The sequence below is a fragment of the Fukomys damarensis genome, unplaced genomic scaffold (assembly GCF_012274545.1).
Source record: "Fukomys damarensis isolate Sample0158 unplaced genomic scaffold, DMR_v1.0_HiC HiC_scaffold_23, whole genome shotgun sequence".
Lineage (NCBI taxonomy): Eukaryota > Metazoa > Chordata > Mammalia > Rodentia > Bathyergidae > Fukomys > Fukomys damarensis.
The window spans coordinates 43821630-43838446 of record NW_022900935.1 but is presented as its reverse complement, the minus strand read 5'-3'; the positions used below and the strand labels follow the sequence as shown (position 1 = coordinate 43838446).

The following is a 16817-nucleotide window of genomic DNA, read 5'->3' as shown; positions in this document are numbered from 1 at the left end:
GGGGGGGGGCACCACAGCCCACTCTCATGGCAGGCATGGTCTGCAGGCGGCTGGTGGACACTCAGGGAAGGTGTTCCTGGAGGCAGAGAGGCATGAACATACGCTATACATTCATTTTTTGTTTGAGACAGAGTCTCACAATGTAGCCCAGGCTGGCCTTGAACTCAGTGATCCTCCTGCCTCAGCCTCCCAAGTGCACCACCACACCTGGCTGCACTCATTTTTTATTTTTCTGGTGGTTTTGGGATGGAACCCAGATGGTCCCTACTGGGACTGCACCTGCCAAGGGTCACCTGGGCATCCTGAGCACAGCTGTCCTTTCCTTCAGGGCCTCCATTCCCCTGCCCCACAGCTCTGGATGGTGCTGGCCTCCTCCAGTCTGCTCCTCCTGGTGGTCCTGGGAGTCCTGGGGCTTGTCCTGGTGGCGGTGGGGGCTGCCTGCCTGCAGTGAGCCACTGTCTATATTCCAAAGTGCTCGGCCTGAGGGCTCCTGGCCCAGCCAAGGGGGTCCTGGGATGGGAGGGGCTAGTGAAGGTACCCTGTAGATATTGAACTAGGAGGGGTGGGATGAGCCCCAAAGCGCCTCTGTTCATTGTCTAGGTCCACATCCAGGCTGTCCAGGCTCTGTCCCTGGCTGGACGGACGCCAGCCTCACTGTGGAGCAGTTGGCTTCTCTGCTGAGTTTGTTCCCAGCCCCAGCTCAGCTGCTTCCTATACTGAGCCTGACCTGGTGCCACCCTCTGCCCATCCACGCCGCCTGTCACAGTGAGCCCAGGACCCTGAAGGTGGCTGGCGGCTGTGATGGCAATGCGTGAGAGCTGGCTCCCAAGCAGCAAGGAGGCTGCGGGCACCTGGAGCCACGCTGGCCAGGTCATGGCTTCTACACAAACTGAGCGGCTGCTCTGCAATACCCTAGAGGCCAGCATTGGAGCCTCCCCGCTGCAAGGAGAGGCCGGGCAACTGTGTGGGCGGTCAGGTCCCTGGGCATAGCCAGACATTCTGGAACATTCTGCATTAGCCATGCAGGTGGAAGCTGGGGGTGCCCGCTGTCTTACACAGCCACCCAAAACAGAGGTTAACTAATCCAAATCGTAGTCACCCATGTATGCTTTAAAATCACGCGGCCTCTTTGGGGGTAAACCCAGCCCAGCATTCAGAGCAGCTCCATGCTCTCCTTGGAAGCTGCCAACCTACCTCCTCAACACACAGACACATCTGCAAGTACAACATCCAAGTGACTTACAAATTGCTTTTTAATCACAATTGTGAAAGAAATGAAAAAACATTTAGTGTTTTTATTATATTAATGTACTCAAGGTGAATGAACCCTTATGCCCTAAAATGGTAACAATAAAAATATATTATTTTATAATCTGGTACCTGAAATAAAGGCAAATAGAAAACTATGTTAAAGCATTTAAAAGTTACACATTGTCATTAAAGGTATTTACAATAGTGTTCAATGCAAATTTATTGATATAATTCTTATAGGTTTAATATCTTAAGATATGAAAATAATATAAATAAAATTATTAAATACCCACAACATAATCATAAATGCAAATTCAGGTATTTATTTGCGTTCCAAGTTTTGGTATTTAATTTTGAAGGGCTGAGGGATTGGGTACCCCTGCCTCCATCTTCATGCTTTACTCCTGGTCTTAGGGGTGCCTAAGTGCATTACGCTTTCAGAAGCTACTGATCACAGCCAGATCACCACCACAGAAACTCAATTCTCTGGTAACCAGCACAAGAATAAGGTGGTGACCAATCTTATTTGTTAATCATGGAAAACGAATTTTTACTTTTTGAGACAGGGTCTTGCTATGTAGCCCAGGCTGGCCTTGAACTCACAGTGAACCTCCTGCTCAGCTTCCCAAGTGCTGGGGATATAGGCATGCACCACACCTGGCTAATCATGCTTTTAGTTTTTAATTTTTATTTTTTGGTAGGGGGATCAAACTCAGGACCTTGTGGTTGTGAAGCAGGCGGCAGAACCACTAAGCTAAATCTCCAGCCCCATGAAATTTTTTTACAAATATCAAGTTAAAACAGATAGGAGACACCACATTCATCCACTTAGTTTGGATTGCAGAGGAAAGGATAATTCCTTGGTTAACTTTTCTCATTACTGTTTTATTTAAAGAAGTGCTTTCTGTTCTTAAAAGGTGCATTAGAAGACAATGGCCAACATCTCTGGGACAGACGGGACCACCTGCAGACACCCAGGCACCTGGCTTAGCGCTATCTAATGAAGTTTTGTTATCTGTGTTACTATTCAGAGACTGCTAGTAGATTTATCATCTTGGTAGGCCTCCTTCTTACACAGCCACCCAAAACAGAGGTTAATTAATCCAAATCCTCAGTTACCAGCAGATCTGGGGAGCTCGCTGTTCATGTACCTGTTAGTTTCCTTTGAGGCAGGGTCTGCTCTGTAGCCCAGGCTGGCCTCGAACTCACAGCCATCCTGCCTCAAGTACCTTTTAGTGTGATACTTATTTCATTGTTTCACATGGTTGAGGATAAAAGCATCCGAACACTAATCAAGAGCGGTAGTTCCCTCAGTCCTAAGGTTCTGAGTGCATCCTGAAAGCCTCAACCTCAGATGCAGCAGCGCCTGGCCATGTGGAGATGGGACAGGACAGACGCCCCCAAGTGGATGGGAAGCTCTTTCCCTGGCCATTGGAGGAAGCCCGGGACCTGCCGTCCATGGGGAGAAGCTTTGGCTCACTTACAGCTTGGGGGAAAGAGGACAGTGTGATAGACCTGAGCTGGCCTGGGCTTGCTAGAAGTGTCTGTGCCAGGACCAAAACAGAGGCCTGCAGGTGGGGATGTGAGGCCAGCCAGGTTCTCCCCATAGCACTTTTTCCAGGCTCAGACAGTGAGAGAATTGGGCCCTAAGCACAGGTCTGGGGACGGTGCAGGAAGAGGGGCTGCAGCAGGGTGCGAGTTCTCTCGGCAGCCGCTGCCTCTCCCATCCCTGTTCCCCTTGACTCCTTTGCTCGGCTGTCCTGCTCCTGTGCTTCTGGGACCCGAAGGCCCATGCAGTTCGGGGTTCAGCTCCCGGAGTTCTTTGGTCAGAGCCAGGCACAAGGTTCAGTGAGAGCAGACCGGGGGCTGCTGTGTTGTTTTCTGGAGAAAGGCTTTAGAGCAAGGACATGGCCCGACGGACACAGAGTGACAGAGTTGCCATGTCACTGCTTGCTATACGTCCTGCTGGAAATCTTGTTCAGGCCGCCCTTTGGGGTGGGGATTTTGCTCCCCACCTTCGTACCTGAGGTTCCCATCTTGGCTGTGGTGGGACCTTTACCTGTGATGGGGACAGAGATACAAGTCAGGGACTGCATCAGAGTGGGGCTTGTGGTCCAGGTGACCACAGGAACCTCAGAGCTCAGAGTGGGCAGCAGAGCTCCAGGCCAGGCCACAGGGAGTGGCCATCACCCAGCTGGTGGCAGCAGTCACAGGCTGCCTGTGACCGATGTGAGGAGCCATGTGGCAGCAAAAGGGAGACCTGCCTCAGGCAGGCGGTGAGGACAGGCTCCACTCGTGGCTGAGGGCAGCTGTCATGGAGTTTCTAAGAGTCAGGACAAAGATGACGTTGGCCGCATGACACGGGCCCATGTGGACCGAGCCCTACTGGTCACCATTCTGCCTCATAGATGCCACCCCCACTGTGACCTGGAACCACTTTCTCTGTCTTCTTCCAGGGCACTGTAAATCTGAGAGGAAGTAGCCAAACTGGCCATTCATCCATTGGACAGTGCTTTATCTAGGCTCTGTTTAACTCCGCCCTGCAGAAGGCACCAAGGGCCAGTCAGTGGGGCACAGGAACCCTGGGGGCACGGCCGGGAGCTCACCCTGCTGTGGTGCTGGGGCCTTGGGCTGTGTCTTGCGCAGGTTCATGGTACAGCCGGCGGGGCCCATCAGGTGTGCCTTCCATGCCTGTAGGAAGAGGAGGCTGCGGGACAGCATGGCAGCCATAGCAGCCTGGAACACCCAAGCTCTGGGAGGGCGGCTATCGGACTGGTTGGTGCCCTGCACAGACCCCTCGGGGCTATGGTGGCGAGCACCTGAGTTCCATAGCCTGGCAGCCAAGCTGAGCTGCACGCTCCAGCAGGCATCAGCAGCAGCCCTATGCTGCTCTGGAATAGCCTCACCCTGCAGACCTGCTCCCGTGTGCTGTGGCCCAGGCCCGCTCTCCAACATCTCGAGGACATGGGCCCCTCCCAGGCGCCCCCCCCAGGTCAGGCCCCTCACCTCTTCTCCAGGAGCGAAATTCTCGTGGCACAGAGGACACCGGTTCGCCAGCTTCTCAGATTTGGCAGCTGGAACGATGGTGAAAAGGTCCTGATTACCAAATGCATGTGAGCATGAGGGAAGGGCACAGGCGCATTCCTGGCCAGGTGCCCCCTGCTGGGGTGGGGCCGCACTCACGGGCGCAGGCCTTTGCTTTTATGTGTCGGGGCAGCTCCTCCTTCAGCATGGCCTCGCTGCAGCGGTAGCACTTCCCGAAGGCGTCCCGGCTGTCACACTCTGTCAGCAGGTGCTCTGTCAGGCTGGCGATCTCCACCACCTGGGCCGAGACACAGCAGGGCACACTGAGCACACACAGCGTCCCTCATGCCAGTGCCGGTCCTCAGGCCCTCCCCGTGTCTGCCGTTGCTTCCCGTACTCAGTACCGTGAGAGGCAGGTGGGCAGGACTGAAGTGACTTGGGCGTGACTGGTATAACAGTGGCTATGAGAAGCTGGGGGTTAAACATGTGGACTCGGGTTCAAATTTGGGCTCCCCAGTGTGTCTAAGAACGTGCACAGAAAGAGGGTCTGGCCCTGTCTCGTTTCTGGCGGGAGTGACTTGTGCTGCAGCTCCATGGCTCTGGAGCCTGTGCTGCCTGCTCCACAGGGGTCCTGCACGGGGAGAGTGGGACAGGAGAAGATGGTTCTGTCTGCTAGCTACGTGGGGCAAGGGCAGATCGGGGACACAGACCACACCGCTCGTGCCCTGGGACGGCTGAGGACATGGCGCCTCCACCCCCAGGATGTCAGCTGGCTCCATCCCATGACAGCGCCCCTCAGCCCGATCCTGGCAGCCAGGTGACACATTGACAGCAAGCCTGGGCTGCATGCGCTCAGGAGCACAGCACAGCGTGTCCCTCAGACCCCGGTCAGATGGGCAGAAACCCGTGGACATGAGGGACCACACACAGCATGTGGTGGCTCATGCACAGCAGCAAGTGGCGTCAGAGTCAGGGAAGAGTGGCCCAGGGACTATCCCTGGGCTGGTGGCACACCGAGTGGCCTGTGACTTCTCCGTACGCCTCCTATGCCACCCGAAACCCCAGAGTGGGCACCGCGGCTGTGGGCCTGACCTGCCTGCAGTGGCTGCAGCGTGTTAGCATGAGGCAGTGCTTCCAGTAGTGCAGGTCCAGCCCCTCCTCCGTGAAAGCCGCGCTCCGCTCCCCGCAGAAGATGCACAGGCTGCAGAGAAGCAGGGGCTGTGGCTCCTACCCCTCCACCCTCGCCCTGAGTGGCCTTGGCTGCAGGGCGTGGGGTCCTGGGCGGCCAGAGCAGTGACAGATGATGGGCTCAGACCTCTGCCAGGCTACTAAGTGCATGAGGCAGTTTAGGCACTGGGGGAGATAGGCTGTCTCTTTTATGCCCCTGCTACACCCCTGCGGGTGAGCCTGGGCCTGGGGAGGAGCCATCTGCTCCCCGGGGCTTCTGACAAATGGGGACCCGCTAAGGGGCAAAGGTGGTGACCCTCAGCCTGGTGCTGTGGCACGGCCTGCTCGTCACTGGTCATGGTGAGTCGGGGTCACTCCTGCCCAGGGTCCCTGCACGCAGCCTGACTCACTTGTCCAGGTAGTGGCTGCCTGGGACTTCCGGGGTGTCCGTTGGGGCTGCCTTCCTGCTGGGGCTGTCTGGAGAGGAGAGGGAACAGCCTCAGTAATTGCTGCAGAAACGCTTCCACGTTTAGTGACGGTCTGTCCAGTGCTGTGCGCTTGAAGGTGGCAGTGTTTGGTATACACGGTGGGGGCTCAGGGGACCTACCCTGCTTCCTGGGCTTCTCAGCATTGCTCTCTTTTTCCTAAGACAGAAACAGGCAGGTCAGGGACAGCATAGCAGGCCAGTGTGCCTGGCCGTAAAAGTATTTCCAGCTTTCCTTCAAGGTCTCTGTTCAGAGTGGCGGGACGCTCAGCTGTTCTCCCCCTTCCCCGGGGCTCAGACCCCCACTCCCCAGAAGCCGGCCACACCCGACCACCAGGCCTGGAGCACAGGGGCGGGATACTGTCCTGGCGACAGCAGCTGGTGTCCCGAGTGTGGGGGTCAGTGACCTGTGTGACCCCGCTGGGTTTCACCCTCATGTCCTTTGTGAACCGTCAGGACCAGACTGAGCTGTGGCCCCTTAGTGTGCCCTTGGGGTCTGCTGTGAGCAGCTGGGCTGGAGGTGAGGCCGCCACCAGCCTCTTCTTCCTGGTGTCCTGCTTTTCTCCTGGGGACTCTCAAATTCTGCCCTCTGGTGGGGACACTGCTGTGGCCTTAGCTCTGCATCCCTGCGTCCTGCCCCGTGAGGTGACACAGCGCAGTGGACAGGCTCACAGGCACATGTGCCTCCCACAGCAGAACTCTGCAACCTGAGCATCCACTTCTGGTTCCCCTGCCTGTGCCTGGTACAAGGGATTCCTCTCCCCTTCAGGAACTTTACATAGAGCAAATGCCTGAGCCACTGAACTCAATCCCAGGTGCAGGTGGGACGGGATCTGTGGTGACGAGCTAAGCCCGTGGCAGAGTGCACCCCTGCGTCCCTGGGACACTGCCTGCCTGTCCTCCAAGCAGGTGAGGGATGTGAGGGGAGCAGCTGTTCCGTCTTCATCGCAGCAGAGGGCTGGGTGCTGACGGCCAGTAATGACTTTAAAGGCGCCCAAGATAAAGATGCCATGGCAGGACCCCGGGAAGGCAGTGCCTGTGCATCTGTGTAACAAAGGCTGTAGAAGGGACAGTGGCACTGAAGGGCGCAGTGGCCTCCCCACCTCAGTCTCCGCCTGTATTTCTTTCAGAGCTGCCAGCTGCCCTTGCAGAACTTTGATTTCTTCTTTTTTTCGTTTTTCTGCTTCTTCTGTAGCTGCTTTTTTCTGTGCCTGGTTAAAAAAAAAAAAAAGTCATTTTTCCATCAGAATAGCTTTTTGGGGTAGCCTTAGACATGGTAGGGGCAAATTATCACATGAAAATATTCCTTACTGTTCTATTCACTGAGCTGAATATAACCAGGACTAAAGTATATTTTTCAGGTGAATTTAATACACATTAAATGATAGAAAGAACTTCAATCGCTGCTGTCACAGTGGGAGTGAGGCCTGGGCCAGAAGTGGAGGGCTGGAGTCTGACCAGGGCCTGTGGGCCGGGGCTTCCCCAGTGGGGCCCCCAGTGTGCCTGCTGCCTGTTGTGCACCAAGAACTCTCAAGCCCAGGCCTCACCTGGCTCATGAGGCTGCTTACCCTGGTCTGGGCATGGGTGGGCCTGCCATCTATGCGGGCAAACCCCTCAAAGATGGTCTTGTAGAGGAGATTCCTGCGTGAGCTGCTGTCATCTGGAGGGAGGAACTCAAGGACCAGGGCCTGGTGCTGTGCGTACATGTCCAGGATGACCTTGACTGCCGTCTCCCGGACCTTGTACACCCTGTGTTCCAGGGCGCTCACAGTGAACTGGGGACAGAGTTGGGAGGGTGTCATCTTGTCACCAGATCACACAATGAAGTTCTCCCCATAGAGCATGTGCAGTTTGCACACTGCATCAGATCTGGCAGGTGATTCCCCAGACCTGTGGACGCACCCTGCACCAAGGCCCATACCCTCATCACGCTGTCCACGTTGAAGCCGGTGCCCGCAGTGCCCAGGTCTCGCAGCAGCCGTGCCAGGAGGTCCATCTGACTCATGGCCAGGCGGGCCGAGCAGTTGGGCTTCAGCGGCTGCACCAAGTAGGATGGGACCATCTGCAGCGCCCGGACCTCCTCGCACAGCGCCATCTCCTGTGCAAGGCAACACACACTGTCAGTCTCCACGGCAATGCACCACGATAGAGGAAACACCAGAGGGAAATGGAATAAATGACAGCTGCTAATTACAGTAAAATGATTTGATGCTTGAGAACAAAGTTTTTTCATTTTTTTTTCCCTCTCCAGTACTGGGGATGGAACTCAGGACTTGGTGCTTGCCAGGCAGCGCAGTGCCACTGAACTACATCCCTGGCCCTTTTCCTGGTTTTTTGAGACAGGGTCTCCCTATGTGGTTCAGGCCAGACTTGAACTCACTGTGTATGTACCCTAGGCTGGTCTTGAACACCTTGTGATCATCCTGCCTCAGCATCCTAAGTGCTGAGATTATAGATGCACACCACATCTATTTGTTTTTTTTGAGACAAGGTCTCACTATGTAGCTCTGGCTGGCCTTGAACTCACCTGGCAATCCTCCTGCTTCAGCCTCCTGAGTACTGGGATTATAGGCCTGCACCACACCTGCCTCATATTTCCATTTAAAGACTAGTAACATTTAGAAAGAAAAGCTTGAAGTATAAGATATAAATGCATGACCATGCAGTGATTAATGAAAGCATCAGAGAAAACATAGCTGAATTTAAAGGTTTCTGTTCCCAGTGTCCCTCAATCTCAAGGGAAAGGTTTTCTGATTTCCAAAAGTCAAAAAGAAATTGGTTTTGCAGCTGAAAATTCATTTGTGTTGTCTTAGTTTTTAATGTCAATTAAGAATAACAGTGGTAGGGCATGGCGGCACACGCCTGCACCCTCCTGGGTCACAGGAGCAAGACCTGACTCCCTCCAAAAAGAGCTGAGTATGGAGCAGAGCTCCTGGGGTCCAACCCCAGTAACACATTCTCTCTCTTTAAGTGTGACAAGTATATCTCTTCAATTAATATGATTACTAGTAGGATAAGTATCATTATGTATTTTAACGTCTCCAAACACGCCTTTCTATAAAACATCAGTCAGGTACAGAAAAAGATGATACAATATTTAAGCTGTAATACAGGGAGAAATCCTTTTTTTTTTTTTGCAGTAGTGGGACTGAACTCAGGACCTTGGGCTTGCAAGGTGGGTGCAGTGCCACTGAGCTAAATCTCTGGCCTCAAATTTAAGTTTCTTTCTTTTTTTTGACAGGGTCTCACTATGTAGTGGAGACTGACCTGGAACTCATTATGTAGCCCAGGCTGGTCTTGAACTCACAGCAATCCTGCTGGGATTACAGGTGTGAGCCACTATGCCCAGCCTTGAAATTTATGTTTCTTAAAAGAAAACTAGACTGTTCTTCTGGGTTTGCACAATCCAACCCTCTGAGAAACAATGAGTGTTGGATTCCTTCAAAGACACATATGCACACTCAAAAGATTTTGCAAGAAACTGTAAGGTGGTTATGGAATTTGTGGAAGCCAAAATGTGGAGTGTTAGGGGCTACTGAACCTAGCTGGGTGGGGTACAGGAACTAGCCTGTTATTCCAGCTACTGGGGAGGCTGAGGCAGGAGGATTACAATTTCAAGGCCAGCTTGGGAAACATACCAAGAGCCAGTCTCAAAATAAAATAAAAAGGGCTGGGGATGTAGCTCAGTGGCAGAACACTTGCCTGCTATGGGAAAGGCCCTGGGTTCAAACCCAGCCTCACAAAAGAAAACCCCTAAACTAGATGAATTCATTAGCTATTTTTTTTTTTTTTTTGGTACTGGGGATCTAACTCAGGTCCTCCCTCATGCAAGGCAGGCGCCGGAGCCACTGAGCTAAAGCCCCAGCCCTCAACAGCTAATTTAACGAGAACAAAATACATTTTCATGCTACCGTGTGCAAGAAAGCTTATATCCATTCACACCTTGCTCAGTTTCCTGGCCTACGCTAGGCACGTCTGGTGAAAGAATGGAAATACCTAGACCAGGCAGGTTATACATTCTCCTTTACCCCAGGCTTTCTCCTCTGACATAGCTCTGCATGTATTTCTACTCGCTAGGATATGCTGGGTGTGGGAAGCAGTGGAAGGAACTGGGCACCGGGGTCAGAGTCCCTGGGTAGGGCAGAATCTCGGGTGCTGCTGAGGGGGTGAGCGTCCTGGAATGAGGCGCTGTGGAGGCTGCCGGGGCACAGACCTGAATGAAGTTGGAGGCCGCAACACGGAGACGGGCGCAGGAGTCCCCTGTTCTGGCGAGCAGGGCGGGCATGGTCCTTTCCACGCAGTGTGCGATTTCCGGTCTGCCCAGCTTGTGTTTGGGTACGTACTGGGTGATGAGCACTTTCAACAGCTTCAGAGAAGCCTGAAAGACCTAAGAAAAGGAGAGAAAACAGAAGAACTACAAAAACTGGATTTCACCCAGAGCAAATATGAAAGTCACTACCGGTAACAAGTATGAACATTATGTTGAAAAATGACAGGGCTGGGGATTTAGCTCAGGGGCACTGCACCTGCCTGGCATGCACAAAGCCCTGAGTTCCACTCCTGGTATACACACACACACACACACACACACACACAGAAAATGCAACTTGTTGGACGGGCTAAAGAGGCAAGTTGAGAACTGTGACCTAAGCATGGTGCCTCTGCTAGGAGATCTGTGTCGAAAAGCTCAGTGTTAGAAAACTGCAGCTGTGACTCCCGGGATCCTCAGGCCCATAGGGAGCAAACCCCTGCACAGAGCGGGGGTGGCATGAATGAGGCCACTGCTCACCGTGTAGGGTAGGGACAATGGTGTGTGTGTGTGGAGGGAGGTGACAAGCACAGGTGGCTCCGGCTCTTCACTTCCCGTCACCCGGCCGGCAGCCACGCCGCACAGTGGATGTCCCCCAGCAGCTCTGGGTGCCGTGGAGTGGTAGGGGCCTGGCTGGCAGGCTGAGGACCCACCGAGGTCACGGGATCCTTGATGGCTCTGCAGACGAGGGACACAGCCGCCCTGAATGCGTTCTTAGCACCCTCCCTCGGGGTTCCGGTGGGCATATCCGTTAGCTTTTTGTAGAGCATGAGCAGCGCGTCCTCACGGTAGGACCAGGTCCTGGAATAGGCCCCTGCGACCTGGCCAGGACAGGAGGTGGCTTTAGTCAGGGAGGCAGCGCGGGCCATCCCGGCTGCACAACTTGCAGGGATTTCTCTTTTTTGAGGCAGGGTCTCCCTATGTGGTTCCAGCCGGCCTTGAACTCGCTACACAGCCCAGGCTGGTCTCAAACTCACAGCGATCCTCCTGTCCCCCGCCCCCTGGTGGTGCTCCCCACAGGCAGGGCCTCAGTGCAGACTCCAGGTCTGATGGGTAGAGCCTCGCTTGATTCACCAGCTCAGGTTAGTAATGCACATCAAGGGCTTCCCGAGGGGACTTAAGTGTTGCTCCTTCCTCTTGCGTGCATGTGTCTGGGCCTCCTCCTCACCAAGGCCTCTCCTAAGGCGTCGATGGCAGCGCTGGCCTCTCGCAGAGCCTTCTCTGTCAAGGGCTCTGGCTCCCCAGCTAGGCCTCCTCTCCGGGCAGCGCTGGCCTGGGCCTCGCTCACTTCTGGCTCTGCCCATGCATCCCCGTCCCTGGGTTGGGGCTGCTGGCGGGTGGCGGGAAGTGGCCGCTCGTCATAGGGCAGGGCCTCCACCTGAGGGCGGGAGGGAGGGAGCACTGTGGCAGGGCCAGCGTACCCCACCTGCCCATGCCACCTGGTGCGGCTGTGGGCTCTCGGGGGACAGACTGCAGGGGCGGGGGAGGGCACACTGCCAATCCCTGGCATCGTCGCACTGGGACAATGTGTGGAATGCCATAGAGGTGAGAAGCCAGGTGAGGCCTTCTGGCCCTTGCCACACTCCTCCAGACCCAGTAGCAGAGCGCCTGCCCAGCTCAGCTGTCTACCAGTGAGGGCCTTCCCGAGGGCTCCAGGGGTTAGGAAGTGAAGGCCGCCTCATGTCCCCTCCGATCGTCACCCATCACTGGTGTTTGCTTAGTTTGCTGCTCTGATGTCAGGACCGAACCCCACGGTAGTAAACAAGTCACTACTGCTATTTGGTGGCCCTTGACTGAGCTGAAGCTGCAGTAAACTGTCTTCCCGCCTGCTGGCCCACCCGCTTGCTGAGCACTGGCCTGGAGCTGAGGCGCACAGCAAAGCCGCCAGTGTAGTATGCGGTGGGATTCTGGGAGCTGGAGAAGAAACAGGGTCTTCCTGTTTTGTTTCTACCCTAGTTTGTTTTCTGAAGAAGGCACGGTGACCACCCATGCTCAGTGTGGCAGGGCTGCAGGTGAGTGTGCACTGCATGTGCCAGTAAGTTTTTCACACTCTACAGCTCACTTGGGTGTGAAACTGAGAGGCTGGGACTGGCCAAGTACAGAGCATGTCCATGTGATGGTGGGACACAGATGAGTCTACAGGGGATGCAGGTGAGCACTGGTGGATGGGGCCCCACAGGCCATCTGTCCTTCCTCCCTCCTGTGCAGTACACTGGGGCTGCCGGCAGTATCTGTCCCTCCTCCATCCCAGCTGTCACCCAGAGGCTCAGTGTGCACGTGCGTGAGGCTGATCGAGGGGGAACCTGAGGACTCTGGCCTACAATGGGACGTCCCCCTCCTCAGGTGTCACCACAATAATCACCAACCCAACATTCCAGGCCCCAGGAAAACAGTCAAACGCAGGGGAGGACCCAGGTTTCTCATGACACCACTGAGCTACTGACCAAATGGACTCTGAACCCAGCCACCTCTTACTGGTCCAGGGAGGGAGCCAGTGAGCCCTGTGGATACAGCTTCCTGTGCGTGCGACACAGGAAGTGCTGATGGCCCCCAAGCCTGTCAGCCTGCACCCAGTGATTCTGCGCCTGGTCACCTGTCAGTGTGTATGATGCTCTCTGATGCTTGGAACAAAGCATCAAGCAAATGTTTGTGCGTCTATGGAGGAAAACGGGCTCAGAAGGCAGAAGGATGGGGAGAACTACCCTGGGGGCAGAGGCATAAGTGACAGGGGCCTAATTTGCGTGGTGTTTGTGTCGCTGCCCTGGCCACATGGGACTTGGTACCTGGCACAGCACAGGACCCCAAGAAGTACCCGCCACACGTGCAGACACAGGGCTACCTACTGCGCTCTGTGGGCCGGGGCCCAGGACAGGCGGTGGTTGGTCTGCTGCCGAGCGCCGTGGAGGAGTCAGAACAGGTGACGCAGGCTGCTCCTGGACGAGAGGGTCTGCGGGCTGGCTTTCTGGATACATCTCTTGTGGCAGGGGGAGTGAGGGCTCGGGCTTTCGGCAGCGAGGGCTGTTGGCATGGGCAAGGGGCTGGAGGGGCAGATTGAGTGGCCTCTGCACCTGCAGGAGGGAAGGGACAGTGCCCCTGAGCACCCTGGCTATGTGGGGCCAGCACCTTACCCCGCAAGATGACCGCTCAGCGTCTGTGCCCACAGCTGTCCACAGCGCATGCCCGGGGGCCAGTGATGAGGGCCAGAATGGACCCGGCAGGCCTGCAGTCAGCAGTGGTGCTGCTCCTGTCTATGGCCAAGTGGTCCTTGCCGCCTTCGTGGACAGAACCTCCGGTGGTCACCGAGCCCTGGTGTGGTGCCTGGGCCCAGGTGACTCTCCTGGGGCTTGAGAACAGCACGCCTTCCTGTCTACACTGTCTGAGACCCATGGCTAGGCAGTGGGGCTGGGCGTCTCCCCTGAGGAGGCCCCTCTGCACTGCAGGCCCTTCTTCCTTCTCTACCATGAGGCCGGAGCCACCCCATCACAGCAGGGCAGAGCCTGCCAGCTGCCTGGGGCACAGGGCCTGGTTCCACCATTCCCGCAGCCAGACACCCCTCACCCACGGCTGCCCTGACCTCCAGCTCGCCCTGCAGGAGGCCGTGCAGGGCCAGCTGCTCGTACACCTGGGCCCGGTAGTGCGCCATCTGCTGCTTCTTCTCCTTGGCCAGGTCGTAGTCCTCCTTCTCCACCGCGCAGCGCTTCTCCACCTCGTAACGCCCGAGGCGCTCACCGACCTGCGGCACAGGAGTGTGGCTCTGGCTCGCACGTGCCCGTGCAAGCTCTCGGGGCAGAGATGACACAGCCCTGTGCCAGCCACATCACACCATGCTGTGCTGTACCAGCACAGGCAGGCCAGGCCCCTCATGGTTCATTATCCCCAACTCTCCATCCCTGGGAATGGAGCCGGGACCCAGTTGCACACAGCCCCAGCCCGCCACCCCAGGGAGTGGCTGTCGGGAGCCAGACCTTCTGCAGGTCTGCGATGGCCTGCTTCAGTTTCTTGGCATGATCGTAGCGCTCCCTCTGCACAGCTTCCCGCTTCCGCTCGTCCAGTCTGCGGATGATCTGCGCCACCTCGGGGTCCTGGTACATGTCAAAGGCCAGGTCGTCCAGGGGAGAGATGTAGTCGGACCGCCTAGGGGAGGGACAGCACTGGGGTGCCCAGCCTGGACACCCTGTGGCCCTCACAGTAGCTCTGGCACGAGCATGCGGAAGCTCAGAGAAGTCGGTGTGGCCAGGGGCAGCACGAACTCATTCCCAGTGAGTGTGCAGGCGGGCCGGACAGGTGCAGGGTGGGTGGAAAAGAAAGAACCCAATGCAGACAGCCAGACCTGGTGCGCAGCTGATCTGTAACTGCTGCTGTTAGTCAGGGCTCCCCCTAGCGGCCCAACTTTCAGTCTGGGAGTACAGGGACACCTGGAACAGTGACCCACAAAAGCTTTAACAGAGGAGACAGTGCGGAGTGAGCCAAGGGCCCACTGGGACATGGGTGCCCTTCCGTGTGATGAGTTTCATATTCTCCACCATAGAGAGCTCAGTTGGCAAACTTGTTCAACAAAGACTGCAGCACATTCTGCATTTAAAAGTCTGCAATCTTTGGGCCACGGATTTAGCTCAGTGGGGCCACCGCCCGCCTCGCAAGTATAAGGGCCTGAGTTTGATCCCTGGTACAAAAAAAAAAAAAGAAAATCCCCAATCCTCTCTTTAGTGGCACACACTAATGACTAAACCTGGGGCCTTGTGCATGCTAGGCAGGAGCTCTACCAAACAGTCTCACTGAGCTGCCCAGGCTGGGTTTCAACTTGCAATCGTCCTGCCTCAGCCTCCTGAATGGCTTGCACTACACATGAGCACCGCCACACTCAGTCCCAAGTCTCCCAACGTCTTCACTTCCTGCATTCGGGTGCCAGGCAAGCCCAGCAGCAGGGACAGCACTGGCCGCTTGTCCCGGCGGTGACCAGAGAGTGACACGCTTCTTCTCCAGATGCTCACCACATTCCACACTGGAGCCTATGCTACCGAGCCGTGCAGTCCTCAGAGAACGGAACGTCATGAGACAGCCATTTGCTCTGTGTCTCCTGCCTCATGTTCCACTTGATGGGGAGACCCCGCTGCTCTAGAGGCTCCACAGGCCTCTGCAGTAGAAAGAGCTGTGTGGCTCAGGTGAACGCCGCTCACTGCTTCCGTGAGGTTCCGAGAGCCCCCACTTTCTCAGTGCTCCACACCTACAACCAAGCGGCATGGCCCTGGGCGAACCTCTCCGCCACTCTGCCTCCTGTGGGCTAGTGCCCTCTGCAGTGCGGCCTGGGGAGTAAGCACCTGTTGGCAGGCAGGCAGCACCCCGCCCGGCGGTGCAGGGGACCCACAGCGCAGGTGTCGGCCACCTCCTGTCTGTGGCCAACTGTGATGGGGAAAGGCGAAGCAACATCAGCTGGGGGACAATGTGAAGCCCCATCACAGTGCGAATGTGGCTCCTTCTCTCTACTGGAAGGAGCAGTCGGAGGGGAGCAAGCAGGTGCTGTGTGATCCTCCTCTCTCTAGACCATAGCTCCCGGGGTGGGGCCTCTGCTGTGGTACTGTGTGAGCCAAGGTACACGGGGACAGTGAGGTGCCGAGGACAGTGAGGTGCACAGAGCGCTAGGGCCATCCTGCCTTTTTCTGAGATAGGGTCTCACTATGGAGACTGGGCTGGCCTCAAACTCTAAGAGACCCTCCTGCCTCAGCCACCCCAGTGCTGGGTGTTGCATGTCCCCCAACAGAGCAAGGTTTCTTTTTCTTTCCAGTACTGGAGATCAAATTTAGGACCTTGTACTTGCCAGGCAGGCGCAGGGCCATTGAGCTATATCCCAGGCCTGGCAAGGGTTGTTATAATGCAAAAAGAGAGCAGCAAAAGAACCAAGTGGACTCAACTGTTAATGGAAAGCAGGACAGAACAGGGAGGGGAACTGGTGTGTTTCTCAGGGCTGATACAATGAATTCTCACAACCGCAGTGAACCCAGGCCCTGTGAGCCGCCCTGAATTTACCTACGTGTCTGTACCACTCCAGACACGTCCGGGCGCTGAGAGCGCTGAGGCTCCTGAGTGTACATCAAGGAAATGGCCTGGGGAGTGGCAGCACTGGGTGACATGGTGGCCTCAGTCTCACCTGCTCCCGGCCAAAGCCAGGCACAGCCGCCCACTGCAGGCGGATCTAGGGCCCCAACCCAGGCTCTTCCGTGCCCGCCCACCAGCGCCGCGGCTCCTCAGCTCTTACCCCACGTAAGTGGCTTCCAGCGCCGGGTCTTCAGGGCTGTGCCCCAGGTAATGGTCCATCAGCTTCTCCCTGGATGTCTGGGGACAAATGCGTCACTAAGCCTCAGCAGACCGGGCATGAGACCTGAGCTACCCCATCCAGTGGGCCTCTGGGAGGGACAGCCGCAGTTCTCGAGTGAGCACGTAGTAGCGACTGTAGCTGCTGGCTAGGCAGGTGGACTCGCCTGTAATCCCAGCTCTTGTGAGGCTGAGGCAGGAGCGTCACCCTGAGTTTGACACCAGCCTGGACTACATAGCAAGACCCCATCTAAACCAAAAAAAAAAAAAAAT

At 56.1% G+C, this 16817-nt stretch overlaps 2 protein-coding genes across 3 annotated transcripts in view; both read right to left on the bottom strand.

Moving 5' to 3' along the window:
* Lrrc47 (leucine rich repeat containing 47) overlaps positions 1 to 875 on the bottom strand; it is a 12784-nt gene extending 11909 nt beyond the window's left edge. Inside the window, exons 1-2 of the mRNA XM_010627894.1 lie at positions 728 to 875; positions 351 to 510 (exon numbers count right to left, since the gene is read on the bottom strand). Coding sequence (XP_010626196.1) covers positions 351 to 510; positions 728 to 875 — 308 coding nt within the window. The remainder of the gene's footprint in view (positions 1 to 350; positions 511 to 727) is intronic.
* Positions 876 to 2506: 1631 nt separating this feature from the next.
* Cep104 (centrosomal protein 104) overlaps positions 2507 to 16817 on the bottom strand; it is a 19551-nt gene continuing 5240 nt past the window's right edge. The window contains exons 5-21 of one of the 2 annotated variants that reach the window (XM_010627823.3): positions 16489 to 16565; positions 14201 to 14369; positions 13810 to 13968; positions 13079 to 13303; positions 11404 to 11613; positions 10889 to 11056; positions 10140 to 10313; positions 7848 to 8024; positions 7495 to 7701; positions 7030 to 7137; positions 6050 to 6086; positions 5853 to 5919; positions 5368 to 5476; positions 4435 to 4573; positions 4258 to 4325; positions 3858 to 3942; positions 2507 to 3310 (exon numbers count right to left, since the gene is read on the bottom strand). In XM_010627823.3, the coding sequence (XP_010626125.1) occupies positions 3195 to 3310; positions 3858 to 3942; positions 4258 to 4325; positions 4435 to 4573; positions 5368 to 5476; positions 5853 to 5919; positions 6050 to 6086; positions 7030 to 7137; positions 7495 to 7701; positions 7848 to 8024; positions 10140 to 10313; positions 10889 to 11056; positions 11404 to 11613; positions 13079 to 13303; positions 13810 to 13968; positions 14201 to 14369; positions 16489 to 16565 (2295 nt within the window). In that variant the 3' untranslated portion in view covers positions 2507 to 3194. The remainder of the gene's footprint in view (positions 3311 to 3857; positions 3943 to 4257; positions 4326 to 4434; positions 4574 to 5367; positions 5477 to 5852; positions 5920 to 6049; positions 6087 to 7029; positions 7138 to 7494; positions 7702 to 7847; positions 8025 to 10139; positions 10314 to 10888; positions 11057 to 11403; positions 11614 to 13078; positions 13304 to 13809; positions 13969 to 14200; positions 14370 to 16488; positions 16566 to 16817) is intronic. The other variant, XM_010627824.3, reaches the window with a different exon arrangement.